General features: G+C 35.2%; 1 protein-coding gene across 1 annotated transcript in view; it reads left to right on the top strand.

Moving 5' to 3' along the window:
* Nucleotides 1-12,941, top strand: part of DHX15 (DEAH-box helicase 15) — a 54,331-nt gene that overhangs the window by 15,661 nt on the left and 25,729 nt on the right. The window contains exons 4-5 of the mRNA XM_028506981.2: nucleotides 10,705-10,864; nucleotides 12,366-12,584. Coding sequence (XP_028362782.1) covers nucleotides 10,705-10,864; nucleotides 12,366-12,584 — 379 coding nt within the window. The remainder of the gene's footprint in view (nucleotides 1-10,704; nucleotides 10,865-12,365; nucleotides 12,585-12,941) is intronic.

The following is a 12,941-nucleotide window of genomic DNA, read 5'->3' as shown; positions in this document are numbered from 1 at the left end:
TCCATTAACTGTTTTTATATATAGATTTCAAATGTTTATGTGTCCATTGTGTAGCCAGATGTTTTTAGTTTTTCACCATAGGGTGGTAAAGAAGACTAACTTCTGAAGTTCCTGCCCGAGGGCCTTTAGTCATTGTTGACGATAGATACTATTTAAATAAGCTTACTTGAGAGTACTTTAGCTACATTAGTTAAAACATCTCTCTATACAATACAGATAAAGCGTCCAAAGATAGTTTCTTCAGTTCTTTTGGGGACACTATACATAAATTTTAGGTTACAGGTCTACTATTGTGTCATTTTCCGAGGATGGAGTTTAGCATGAATTAGTGCACACTCCATTAGACCAGCCTTAAATAGCTAACCAGTCCCCCTCAGGCAAGTTAGTTTGCAGAACTACCACCCGCTAAATGGTTTTTGCCTGCTCTCATCTTCTGCCTGAAGTCTTCTTTCTGCTGTCCTGGAAATTATGGGGAGGAGGGGAAGAACAAAAAACACAACGAGTAGCTGAAGAGGAGCAAGATCTGTTAGTGAAAGATAGCTGCCAAATTTGTAACTCATCCGAGAAAAATATCTACATTAATTTTTATGTATTTATATTCAAGTTAGAGGTTGGTACATTTTTTTTGCAGTGGATTTTAAGAAGCACTTAGTAGTTGGAATAAATTCATCCTTTTTTTTTTCTTTAGGGAATGAAATAATTCATAGTCTTGAGTCTCAATTTTTGATGTTGTTAATTTGATAACTGATTTCAGTGTTATTTTGGGTGGTGGTTCCTTTTTGTCATCCGTCCCCCTCCCAGTTACTGATCTAGTTTGATTTTGAGGGAACTCAGTAATTGACACAAGTAATGCTTAGTCATTTAGTCACATAACTGAGTACTATTGTATGTTGGGCAGCGCTAGGTACAGTAGTAGAAAGTAAATCTGGTCCCTATCTCCATAAAAAAATAAAAATTAAGTGTAAAATTTCAAATTGTGATTAGGCTTCTGAAAGAGAATGTTGTGATTTATATGAAAACATGATTTGAGAACTCAATTTAGATTGGAGAAGGGGAGGAAAATTTAAGTCAAGGCCTGAATTTAAAGTAATGGTTTGCTACATTTCAGGTTATGTTAACAGGGTGTAGATCTTCCTAGGTAGAAGGAACAGCATTTTTTAAAACTTTTTTTTCTGCAGGGGAAAATAATCTTTTTATTTGAGAAGGCAATGTCCGAATATTTAAAGTTTCCAACTGATTTGTGTAAGTCAGCGATCTGTGTTTCATATCACTTGAGATATTAGGGCTGCTATTTGGACAGTATGGATGATCGATCACAGGTTGGTCTATCTCTCTTGCCTGGTTGGAGTATAAACTCTTTGGGAACAGAGACTGTCTTTATATTTATATTTGCTTTGTGCATGGAACCCTTTTTTAAAAAAATCGGAGGAGAATGAAAGGGATAACTGTGAAATCTATCACTTTTTCAGCATAAAAGTGGTAGGAATTTTTTATACGGCTTTATTTTTCCTGATTTGTTAAAACTTCTCTTGGTGGAGAGGGTACAGTGACAGGGTGCTTTGGTGTACATAATTTGCCTTTTATTCTGAATCTTTTGCTTTTGGATATCACATTCATTTCAATTTTGGAATATGTCACAAGGCTAAGGGCCCAATCTAGGGTAGTGTTTATGAAGCACAATGTTTCAGCATTCTCAGAGGACACGTGATTTCATATATAACTTTGGGACAAGCTGCTAGGTAATCAAGGAACTTTAAAGCCAAGATTGGTTGGAATCTATATAATTGACAATGAGGAATGGATATTCTTGGGTTTCAAGGTGATTTCTTGGCATGATAAATCTCTCATAAAGCTTGAGGGAAAGAGATTTTGAACAAATCAGCCAAAGAAATGCTACCCTACATAATATGGATTTGAAACTAATAGGATTTTTTAATCTCCAAAAGCCAGTCTAGGCAAGAAGATGAGAGGAATTAAAAAATCTTTAACAAAGGTAAGAAGCCAGGGCAAACTTGCTACAGTATGGTACTGGCTGGCACAGAACCTTTAAGGTTGACATCAGGGAAGGATTTTGTAGGAATTGCCACAGCAGATTCTTTGGGGCTGGTGGAAACAAGTTTGAAGCACCAGCTGCATAAGGCCTATGCTGAGATTCCAGAGTGGTTTCCAATGCAGCAATTGTTTAAAAATAGATAAGTTGAGAAGACCATCAAAGGGAAATAGATCCTAGAACACAGACTCCAGGATCACAGTGTCTGGTTGTGTGCAAGCTCTGCCACTTACTAGCTGTGATCTTGGCTACCTTAATAAACTTCCCTGTGCTTAGTGCTTTTTCAGAAGATAGAGCTAATAACTATGTCACGGGGTTGTTCTGACATCAGATATGTTGATTTGTGTACAGCCCTTAGAGTAATTCCTGACACCCAGCAAATGGTAAGTCAACATTGCTACTCTTGATTCTGCTGGTGGTGGTAAATGGCCAGTTTGAGAAATTATTGGATCTTTATTACCAGTTAACTCAGGTATCCCAGTTAATTAGAATGGGGTTATAAAACCAAGTTAAGGCAATTCCTTTTAACACAAGTGAATTACAATTTTGGGATTTTGACTTGAATTCAATCTTGGCAGTACTTGTCCCTATGAAATGAATGAATACATGCAAATTCTTTTTCAGGTTGGAGGTAAGATGTGGAAACAGGCCTTGGTATTTTAGACATCATTAATTGTACAAATGTTAATTATAAGCTAATTTACTGAACATCTGTTATTTGGTAGGCTTTGTTCTAACTCATGTATAGCACTGAAATTAGGTAAAGGCAGTTTTACTGGATATTTAGAAGGGTTTGGGAATAAAGAGTAAATGTGGTTATTCACCAGCCAAGCAGTTCTTATCAGAAAAGTTACTGTTATCACTCGATTTAGAATTCCACTGGCTTTTGTTAATTCATGGAAAGCTGGAGTTTGCATATGTTATTGTTTTTGATGACTGTTGTGCTTCTATTAATACTTAAGCACTTGCAAGGTATTAGTTATAAAAGGCCCTTTGTTTACAGTTCCAATGTCTTTATAAGTGTAAAACAACATACACTGATCCTAGCTTTCTGTAAATTCTCTTGTGAGGATGGTGAAGCATTTCTTTCAAAATCTGAAAAATTTGGGGAATGGGCAGTGTATTTTGAAAAAAAATATTTTTTTTTCTATTCTACCTGAAACATACAGAAATACAGTTGTGTGCTTTGGCTGCTGATGATTCAGCTAAGAATCATGGGAGGGTACATACCATAAATAGGGTTTGATTTTTTTGTCCTTTTTTTTTTTTGGTATTAGGAATGCATTAAAACATTTCAGATTCCAGTTTATTTGAAGTACCATATGGAACCCTTCTGTGTGACTCTGCAGCTACTAGTTTGTTCTTACTGTAATCAGTGTCATGCTGCCGTGCTGTTATGATTACAGTTAGGTTAGTGTTGCTTAATACTGTGTAATGTTTTTACTAAGAACACATCAAATTGAACTGGAGCCTGTATAAATTTTTGTTTATCCCTTTACCAGTGAAAAGAACATTAAGTATATAAAAGGACTGTTGCTGGTGTCACTGGCTCTTTGCCTTGGTTGGGGAGGTAAGCTATGAAGCATTAGGAAGGAAGTTTGAGGGTCACATGCATTGGAGGAGGTTTTTTCTCTGAGCTGAGAAGGATGGAGAGACTTTGACAGGAAGATTGATTAGGTTTTAAATAGAGTGGATGTTACAATGATGCTACCTTGGTTTACAGCATGCTTATTGTCTGGGTAGTTTGTGTGTGTGTATGTGTGGTACTCCAGCTCAAAAGAGTTAATTCAGAATTTCTTTTATTTAGTACTTCAGTCCTAACAACTTAAGTATTTATGTTCTAACAACTTAGTAGCTTTTTAAACAAATATCACACATAAATTGAAAGAAAAAAATAATTTTATTCTTAACCACCATTATAAGCACCACTCGAAGTCAGGGATACATTCCAAGAAATGTGTCAGTAAATGATTTTGTTGCTGTACAAACATCACAGAGTGGACTTACACAAATGTAACTTGCCACACACCTAGGCTATGTTATATTACTTCTATATGCTGTCTGTTAACATCATTATTCAGTGCATGACTGTACAGAGACATGTTAAGATTATTGTACAGTAATCTAAACTCAGATTGTGCTAGGGGATTATACATAAGCTGTCCTTGAGATCTTAATATTGAACTACAAAATGTCTTGTTTTTTAAGCTGCTGTGTTCACATGGATTAGGTTTGTGAAATTGTCATACCTTCATATGACTATATAATTGGGAAATATGTGTAAGTGCTAGCCATTTTGAATCCAAAAAAGATCACTTAAAAGAGGTAAATAACTCCATTTTAAGTTGACATGTATACTTAGAGCAAATTTTTTTGTATCTGTGGCATACTGAAGTGATTAATATTGGAAAGAATTGTTTTGATAAAGGAAGGTAATTTGATGGTTTTTATCTGTAGTTACTGAAAAAGTCTAATAGCATTCACTCTGGGCATGTTTAAAAATTGTTTTCTTTTTTTGGTAACCAGCCTTTTTATAGTGTTGACATTGTGAAGGATGGTTAGGGTATTTATTCTCACCATATTTAGTAGTGAAGAGAGCTGTTCTTAAAGTCATTATACTATATATAGTGTGTCTTCTAAAATAGTTCTTGATAAGTGAAAGCTGTTTTTAGTTTTTTTGTTCCTGTGTTCCTTACTGTTGTCATTCAAAAAGTATTTTACTAATCAGAGCTATAAGCAATAATAATATGTGGTAGGGAGAATAAAAGACTTTCTTTTGATCATTCTCTTTCAGAAGTCTTAATCTGTTTTAACTGTGAAGAAATTACTATATACCAACCTGTTTGTATAGGCATTTTCATGTGGGTGGCTTTGGTTTTAACTTTAAACCTATACATTCACTTATCACTATGTAGGACCAATGCCATTTCCCTGAATGTGGGCCCTTTGGAGTTTCATTATGCAGTAAAATATCCACTTAAGGTGGGGTTTAAACGTCAAACACTTTCAAAATACACAGGTGTTGCTTTTCTGGAATTCAGGAGAATTTAGTCTTTTGAGAAATATGGAATTCTAGATACCTTTCACTCTTTTACAGTTCCTTCCTCCATTTGAGTGTGGGGGGGGGAGACATCTTTTTCAAGCTTTTGTGAAGCATGCAACTTAGGATACATGTATACAGCTCTTTGTGCTAAGACTTTATTATTTCATGTCAAATATAATTAATCCAACTGGTAGGAACAGGTACATGCCTATACTACTATATGTTTTATAGAGGGTAGGATGATCCCAATTTATCAGGTGAAAGTTAAGAGTGCACTGTGAATTTGATAGCAAATAATTTTCAAGTGCCAGGGAGTTGATGTACTAGGTGCTTCATATGCATTGTTTTGTTTAACTTAAACACTAGCTGCCAAGTTCTTATTTTACAAGTAGGGCATCAGAGAAGTTGAACTTGTTCAAGAGGTCAGGCACTACTAAGAAAGCAGGAGCTGGAACCTAGGCTTGTCTTACAATAAGAATGTGTTCTTAATCACTGTATGTTATTTCCATCCTCATTTCTCATGTCTCCATGTAAATTTCTATGTGTAAATATTTGTAAATCTGTCCTAGGTAATAGGGAAAGCAATAATAAATTACTCAGATTCAATAATGCCAGTCATTTATAATAGGTACTCCTTGAAACAGATGTTTAAGAATTTTGGGGGGTCATGTTGAGTCAATTTTGGATTATTTACAAACCTGGTTTTGATTTATTTGCGTATTTAGTTATGGCAGGATAACACCCATACTTTGAAAGGTAATCAGATCCTAATAGTATTGAAATAGTACTTCAGAAATAGGATTTTCCGAACAAGTTAACTTTAACGTTTAAAGCAGGGCTGTTTCAAGACATAGGGCTGCTGGTTTCACTGACATCAAATTTTGGTATTGTTCTAGAACAACATTGCCTCATTCTTTATAATGGCTATATAGACTATTTAACTAGTTCTATTGATGAACACACAAATTTGCTGGTTTTGTTATTAAAAATTGCTACTGCCCTTAGTACCCTCTTACAACTTTGTACATACACTTTTTTCACATATGCACAGGTGTATAACTGTGAAACAAGTTTCCAACAAATGAAACTGTAAGGGTCAAAATGCATGTTTGAATTTTATTAGCTGTTGCCAGATTGTCTCCATGGAGATTTTACCTACTCTGACCAGTAAGGGATGAGCAAATGGCATCTGTTTTCATACCCTTGCCAGCCCTGTGTTGTGGACCTTCTTTTATCTTTGTCATGTTGTAATTGAGAAATGGAATCTCATCATAGTTTTAATTTGCGTTTCTTTTGTATGAAATTGAGCATCTTTACATCTGTTTATGAGCCATTTGTATTTCTTTTTGGAATCTGAGGCTTTCTTTCTAGAAATATTGCTACCTGGTTGACAGTCATTGGTAAGATGCTACTTAAAATGCATCCCAGTAATAGAAGGTAAATCTGAAAGAAACATACAATGTTATCGGATTGATGGGATTTGCTATCTGGTCATATTTTTTTTATTTTATTTACTTTTTATGCTATTACAGTTGTCCCAGTCCCCCCACCCCCCCACATTGTTCATATTTGCCTCTCACTGATTGGTAGGAACTTCTAAAACAAAATTAGCATTTGGGATATAAGGTGAAGTTTTTGTCCAGTTTGCTCTGTCTTTGTAATATAGGGGTTGGCCAAAGAAGTTTGCAGTTGTATGTGAGGTTATTCTTGTGTTATTTATTTATTAAATTACTGTATTTTTTACTATTAACCTATTTTTGCCCACACCAGTACTTCATGCCATGAAGAAACCTTAAACATTTTTGTGCAAGTATTTAATTAACAACTTTTTTAAAACATTGGGTTGTGCATCATATCCTGCCAAAGTTTTTAAAAAATAACTTAATCCCTCTGTTCTAGTATTTTGTTTTTGTTTGAAACACCTTTGATTTAATCAGGCCTTTGGAGGTGGGGTGAGGTTCAAGATAGGGATTTTAGGAAGGCTCCCTCCTCCCCTCGTCCCCCTCCCCCCATTTCTCTCTCCATCCCCACACATACCACCCCAAATAACATAACGCTGAGTTATTGGGGTTTGCATTCATAACTTGAACATTAGTCAGTGACACTCTTTAAAGTTACGAATACTATGTATAGTTTTAACATTTTTTAAGGCATTCATTTTGGAAAACGTTTTTTACCGTTCTGTGGATCTTTTTCCTTTATTTATGATGTTTTTAGGAATCAGACAACTTGAGATGCTTCAAAAAAATATACATAAACATAGGTAAACACAAAACTACAAAGCAATAATGTGTTTGCAGTGGATAATGTTTTGCCACGCATACTTTGTTTATCTCGCAGTTGGTGATGTCGACTGGGGTCAGAGTTGGTTGTTGGCTTTTAGTTGTACTATGCCATCTGTGTGTGCCCATTGCAAAAGCAGTTAAGCTAAGTTGATACTATTATTTTATTTGGAAATAGGAACTCTTTTTAACTTTCTCCAAGGATGTTTTTGCTGCTTTAGACATCTGCTTTGCTTAATCTACCCTTTCCTACCTCTTGTTTAATTTGATTAATTCACACTAGTGCTTCTCACACTTTGGCAAGCATTGGAATCACATGAAAACTTTTGTTTTTAAGACTTTATTTATTTGTTTATTTGTTTATACGGGGGGAGGGAGAAAGAGGGAAGGAAACATCAGTGTGTGGTTGCTTCTCGAGCACCCCCTACTAGGGACCTGGCCCACAATCCAGGCATGTGCCCTGGCTGGGAATAGAACTGGAGACCCTTTGACTCGCAGGCTGGTACTCAATCTACTGAGCCACACCAGCCAGGGCAGAATCACATGAAAACTTTATCCATAGAGCACAGATTGCTATGCTTCTCCTTTTCCCAGGTGATGTGGATGACTTTCGTGTGGGTCTTTGTTCCAGAAAAGGAAAACACTGGATAATAGGGAGGGTACTTGGTAAGATACAGACTTTAGCTGTCTTATGCAATTTTAGTTTAATACTTTATTATTGAAACTTCAAAATTATATAATCACAATTTTATTGTTGTAACACCCCATTCTTGTGATCCACCCCTTAACCTGGGTAAATAATTTCATTACTACTATAAAATGTAGTGCAGATTGACTTAGGCAAAGAAAAAAGGCTGTAGTTGTAGGAGTACCAGTATCTGATTCTGTCTTTTTTGGGCTATGTCAGGTTAAAACTTTTATTTATTTTTATTTATTTATTTTAAGGAAGGGGGTCATGGCATCTATACACGTGTGTGCACGAACTGAGACTCTGGGAAAAGTGTTAGTGTAGGAGGGGCCTAGGATTGGAATTGGTACCCTGATACCTAGTCTTGGTAAGCTGTTAAACTGGTTTTGAGATGCTGGAAAAGTTAACTGCTTATCCTAAAAAGAGGCCTTCCAATTAAAACAGTGTCCTTTTTCCTTAAGCTCTCTGTTGTACAAATGTCAGTGTGCTCATATTAACTGGTGATGCAGGGCATAACTAGCATCTCATCGAATTGGATCTCACTGGGTGATGAACAGTTTAATAAAGAGGAGTGTCCTGCAGTCTGTCTCTGGAACCTAGAATAATAGAGTTTGGGCTTAGTTGACCGTTTAACCTAGTACATTTAATATCATAGTTGTTAATAAAGCAAGACAAATAATAGTTTCATTAATCTTAATTTACAGTATTTACAGTCTGCCATTTGTAACATTTCCCCTCTTAGAAAAATATAAAAGAATGAGTATTTGGGTCTGCCCTCCTTTTGAGTGCTTCTATATTGTGGTCGTCTGAAGCTTGGTGAATGTTAGGAAGTAAAAGATCAAAGTAAAAGGGTTGGTTTTTTAAGGTCTGTATTAAGGAGTTTTCAAGTTAAAGTCTGATACCTTTATCAGTTGTGACTTTCTTACATTTTTTTAACATGTGAAATTTGTATGCGTTTTACAATCTATAAGGGTCTTACAAACTGGTGGCAGTTGGGTGGTTGTCATTGCCTGTGAATTCTTGAACTTGATCTAATTTTACATATTGTCACTTCAGTCAAGCAATGTACATTTTTGGAACTATGCATTGAGCTCATTAAAATGCCTTAAAATATGACATTAGGATTCTATGTTAATATGAGTAGGCTAGGAAGCTGAGCGGTAGATTGTAAATTTGGTACTATTTAAACAAATGTTGTTGGAAGAGGGACCAATTTTTTTTTCTTTTTTGCCATGTAAAGCAACAAACGAGCTTTGTGGAATCTAAGGAGATTGACTCACAAGAAGATGAAACTACTTATGTTTTGCTATTAAGATAATGTGCAAAAAGTTTGCCTGTCTCCTGTCAGTATTAACTAACATCTAAAGGCAGGAGAAATTACCAAATGTCCTCAAATAGATCAAAGACGTTTCAAAGCAACTAGAGGCTATAATGTAGCTGATTCATACACTGTGCTACACTGTCGTTAAGGCATTGAGTCATAATTTAATTGACACATTTTTTTCTTTCATGGTCTTAATATAAAACAGTCTTGCAGATAATGCTGTGTCTCTTCCAGTATTCAGGTGAAATAGAGGATTTATTTCTCTTGTACACTGTGAATTTGTTGAATTTACTGCTCCAACAGATGGCATCAGCTAAAAATACCAAGTTGGTCCATGAAGGATTAGGTTAGACTAATTTGTGAAAAATAGAGCCAAAATAGTGAAGTCATAAATGATGACCTCAGATTTTATACCGCTTTTAAATCTGTAAATAAAATCATGGATTTTCTATTTAATGGAATGAGCTGTGACTTCATTGTTTGCAGGCAGACTTTGTTTTGTCCAGGTGCCAAACTAAGGATAGTTTTGTATTAGTGACAGTAATAGCCAGAATTAATGGACAGGAGATGGCTGACCCATACAACTATTCTGCAAACCACCTTTCAACAAGTGCTTGGATTCCAAATTAGCCAACTTCTTTTGAGTTTCCTTCCCTTGAGTTCATTGATCTAGCTGCTGTCATATGGCTTCTCTCTTGATATATTTCTGTCAACATTTTTTTTATTACTAATGCTGCTCCTCATTTCATGACTGTATATTTGTGTGTGTGCGCGTGCGCGCTTCCTTATGATCATTTCATTGAATTGGGTGTGGCAGGGGAAAGTGGGGTTGTAAACCCATCTGCTCTCTTAGCTGTTTCGAACCAGGAACCTGCTGTAGCTCAAGTAAAGAATTATAAAGGCTTTAAAGAAATGCGTGTTTGCATTCGGTAACATTTTAGTGATGTGATGTTATACAGCAACTTAAAATGGTTCGTTTGTTTTATGGGTTGATTATTTGTATGTGTCAAATTTTGCTTTGTTTGGTATTTGTGGAATCGTGATCATTATATTTTGTATCAGGCTTTTCTTGATGCATTTTAATATTGCAATCATACTTGAATAGATTTGGTAATGTACAGTGTGTTTGATATATGCTCTAAAGTTTAATTTTGAAAATGATTGTAAGACAGTAGTACATTTGCTTGGGTAGAGCTTTGGGGCATATTTTGACTTACCTGATGTTTTGCATTTCATTTTTATGTCATGAAGTTTAGTTTTACAATTCTCTAAAAGAATCTAAAAGAAACTTGACCGACACATTCTTTGTGAATGTAGGTACATGACTGATGGGATGTTACTTCGTGAAGCCATGAATGATCCCCTCCTGGAGCGTTATGGTGTGATAATTCTTGATGAGGCTCATGAAAGGACATTGGCTACAGACATTCTCATGGGTGTTCTGAAGGAAGTTGTAAGACAGAGATCAGATTTAAAGGTGAGGTAATTTCTTTCACTTACTTCGTTCATAAACATTTGTACATATAAAAAATACAACACATACTGGTCAATAATAAGTATTTTTAAAAAATCAACTGTAAGAGAATCAAACAGTAAGTTGCCTACATTTTTTTTCTTCCAATCTGTTCTGCTGTGTCTTTTAGACTTTACTTATTTTTGAGTACTGTGTTTTTAAGCCAGATCTTTTACATTTCTAACATATCCAGTAGTTTTGTAGCCCTTCTGTTCACCCTGCCCTATATTAAGTACAGGGGGCTCTAAGGATCAAATCTTTGTCCTTGTCCCAACATAAATACACCCATTATAATTCATAATGCTGGCGAGTGGGAATAGCTATACTGAGAACAATCCACTTCTTAGAAATACATTTCCATGTATAAGCATTATACATGCTTATCCTAAGTTTTTTTCTTTCTTCTGTCATACCAGTTGACTAGTATAACTGTTGATAAGGACTTAAAACTGACTAATCTGGCCTCTTTTATGGCTAAGTATGTATTTATAAAAATTAAATTATGCTTTTGAAGGACTATATGAGTACTACCATTATTAATTAAGCTTTATGAGCTATTGAAGTTTTAGGGGAGAAGTCAAAGTAGAAATTAAGGACTAATAGAGTGTTTTGTGGAGGGAGCCTTCTTATGTAAATTTTTTTTAGTCTTTTCCTCTTTGTTTCTTTTTTTTAAAGATTATATTTATTTATTTTTCGGGAAAGGGAAAGAGAGAGGGAGAGAAATAACAATGTGTGGTTGCCTCTTGCATGCCCCCCACTGGGGACCTGGCCCACAGCAGCCCAACCATGTACCCTGACTGGGAATTGAACTGGCAGTCCTTTGGTTCACAGGCTGGTGCTCAATCCACTGAGCTACACCAGCCACGGCTATTTAAGTAAATTTTTAATGGATTAGATAATGTACAATTTACATAGAAGAATAATTGTACAGTCATGCAGCCCTGCACCTGAACAACCTTTTATAGTTGTGTTGTGGCTTTTTTAAAAAGGAAACCAATTCTCCCCCCGCGGGAATTTTTCTAAAGAAGTCATGTTTATTAAAGGTGATTTGGAAGAAGGGAAAAAGTTCATATCAGTGTCATTGATTCTTTTTGGTTTTCCCCATGTGCAGTGTTCGTGTGTACATGTTTCAGTAATGGGAGCAGTAATCATAATGCATATTAATGATGTCTTTTACCAATCCTTTTTACATAATATGTAACTTTATGAACTTTGGTTTTCAAGTTATTTCATGAAGTTAACATTGTACTCTATTTGATGTCAGGTTTATTTCCAATTTTGTTAAATGTAAATAACTGCTGCTCAGTCTTTCTGGATTTGCTTTTTAAATCACAATTTATTAGTGAGAAGATTTGCAGACTTTTTTATAACTGATATACATTAATATTAAATATTACTTTTTTTAAATAAAGACTACTTAATCCTTAAAGGCAACTTCATATAATTTACTTTTTTCTTCCCCCAGGTTATAGTTATGAGTGCCACTCTAGATGCAGGAAAATTCCAGATTTATTTTGATAACTGTCCTCTCTTAACTATTCCTGGACGTACACATCCTGTTGAGATCTTTTATACTCCTGAACCAGAAAGAGATTACCTTGAAGCAGCAATTAGAACAGTGATCCAAATTCATATGTGTGAAGAAGAGGAGGGGGATCTTCTACTTTTCTTAACTGGTCAAGAGGTATTGTCATTATTTGCTTCATTATTTAGCTGTTGGTGTATTGTTTCTATATGCAACAATTTTGAACCTAAGAACTTTACATATATTAACCATTTTTTTAACCCCAACATTTAAAGTTTTTCTTCATCCTGATTGTATTTATATATCAAATAATACAAACCTTATTATCCATGTACTCTAAGAATATCTATTTATACCAGTAGTGTTTGTGTTCTAGTTAATTATCCTAAGAATGTTAAATGCTTTTTGGAATTTCAAGATTTAGCAGTTTAGTCTCTGTTTGGGAGAGGCTTAGGTGGTCAGCAGTGTGTGGTAATTTGCAGTTTTGCTGAGGTATGAAGTTGAATCACAGCTGCT

Source organism: Phyllostomus discolor, chromosome 1 (assembly GCF_004126475.2).
Source record: "Phyllostomus discolor isolate MPI-MPIP mPhyDis1 chromosome 1, mPhyDis1.pri.v3, whole genome shotgun sequence".
Classification (NCBI taxonomy): domain Eukaryota; kingdom Metazoa; phylum Chordata; class Mammalia; order Chiroptera; family Phyllostomidae; genus Phyllostomus; species Phyllostomus discolor.
Note: the sequence above shows the minus strand (reverse complement) of the source record. Positions and strands in the feature narration are given on the sequence as shown.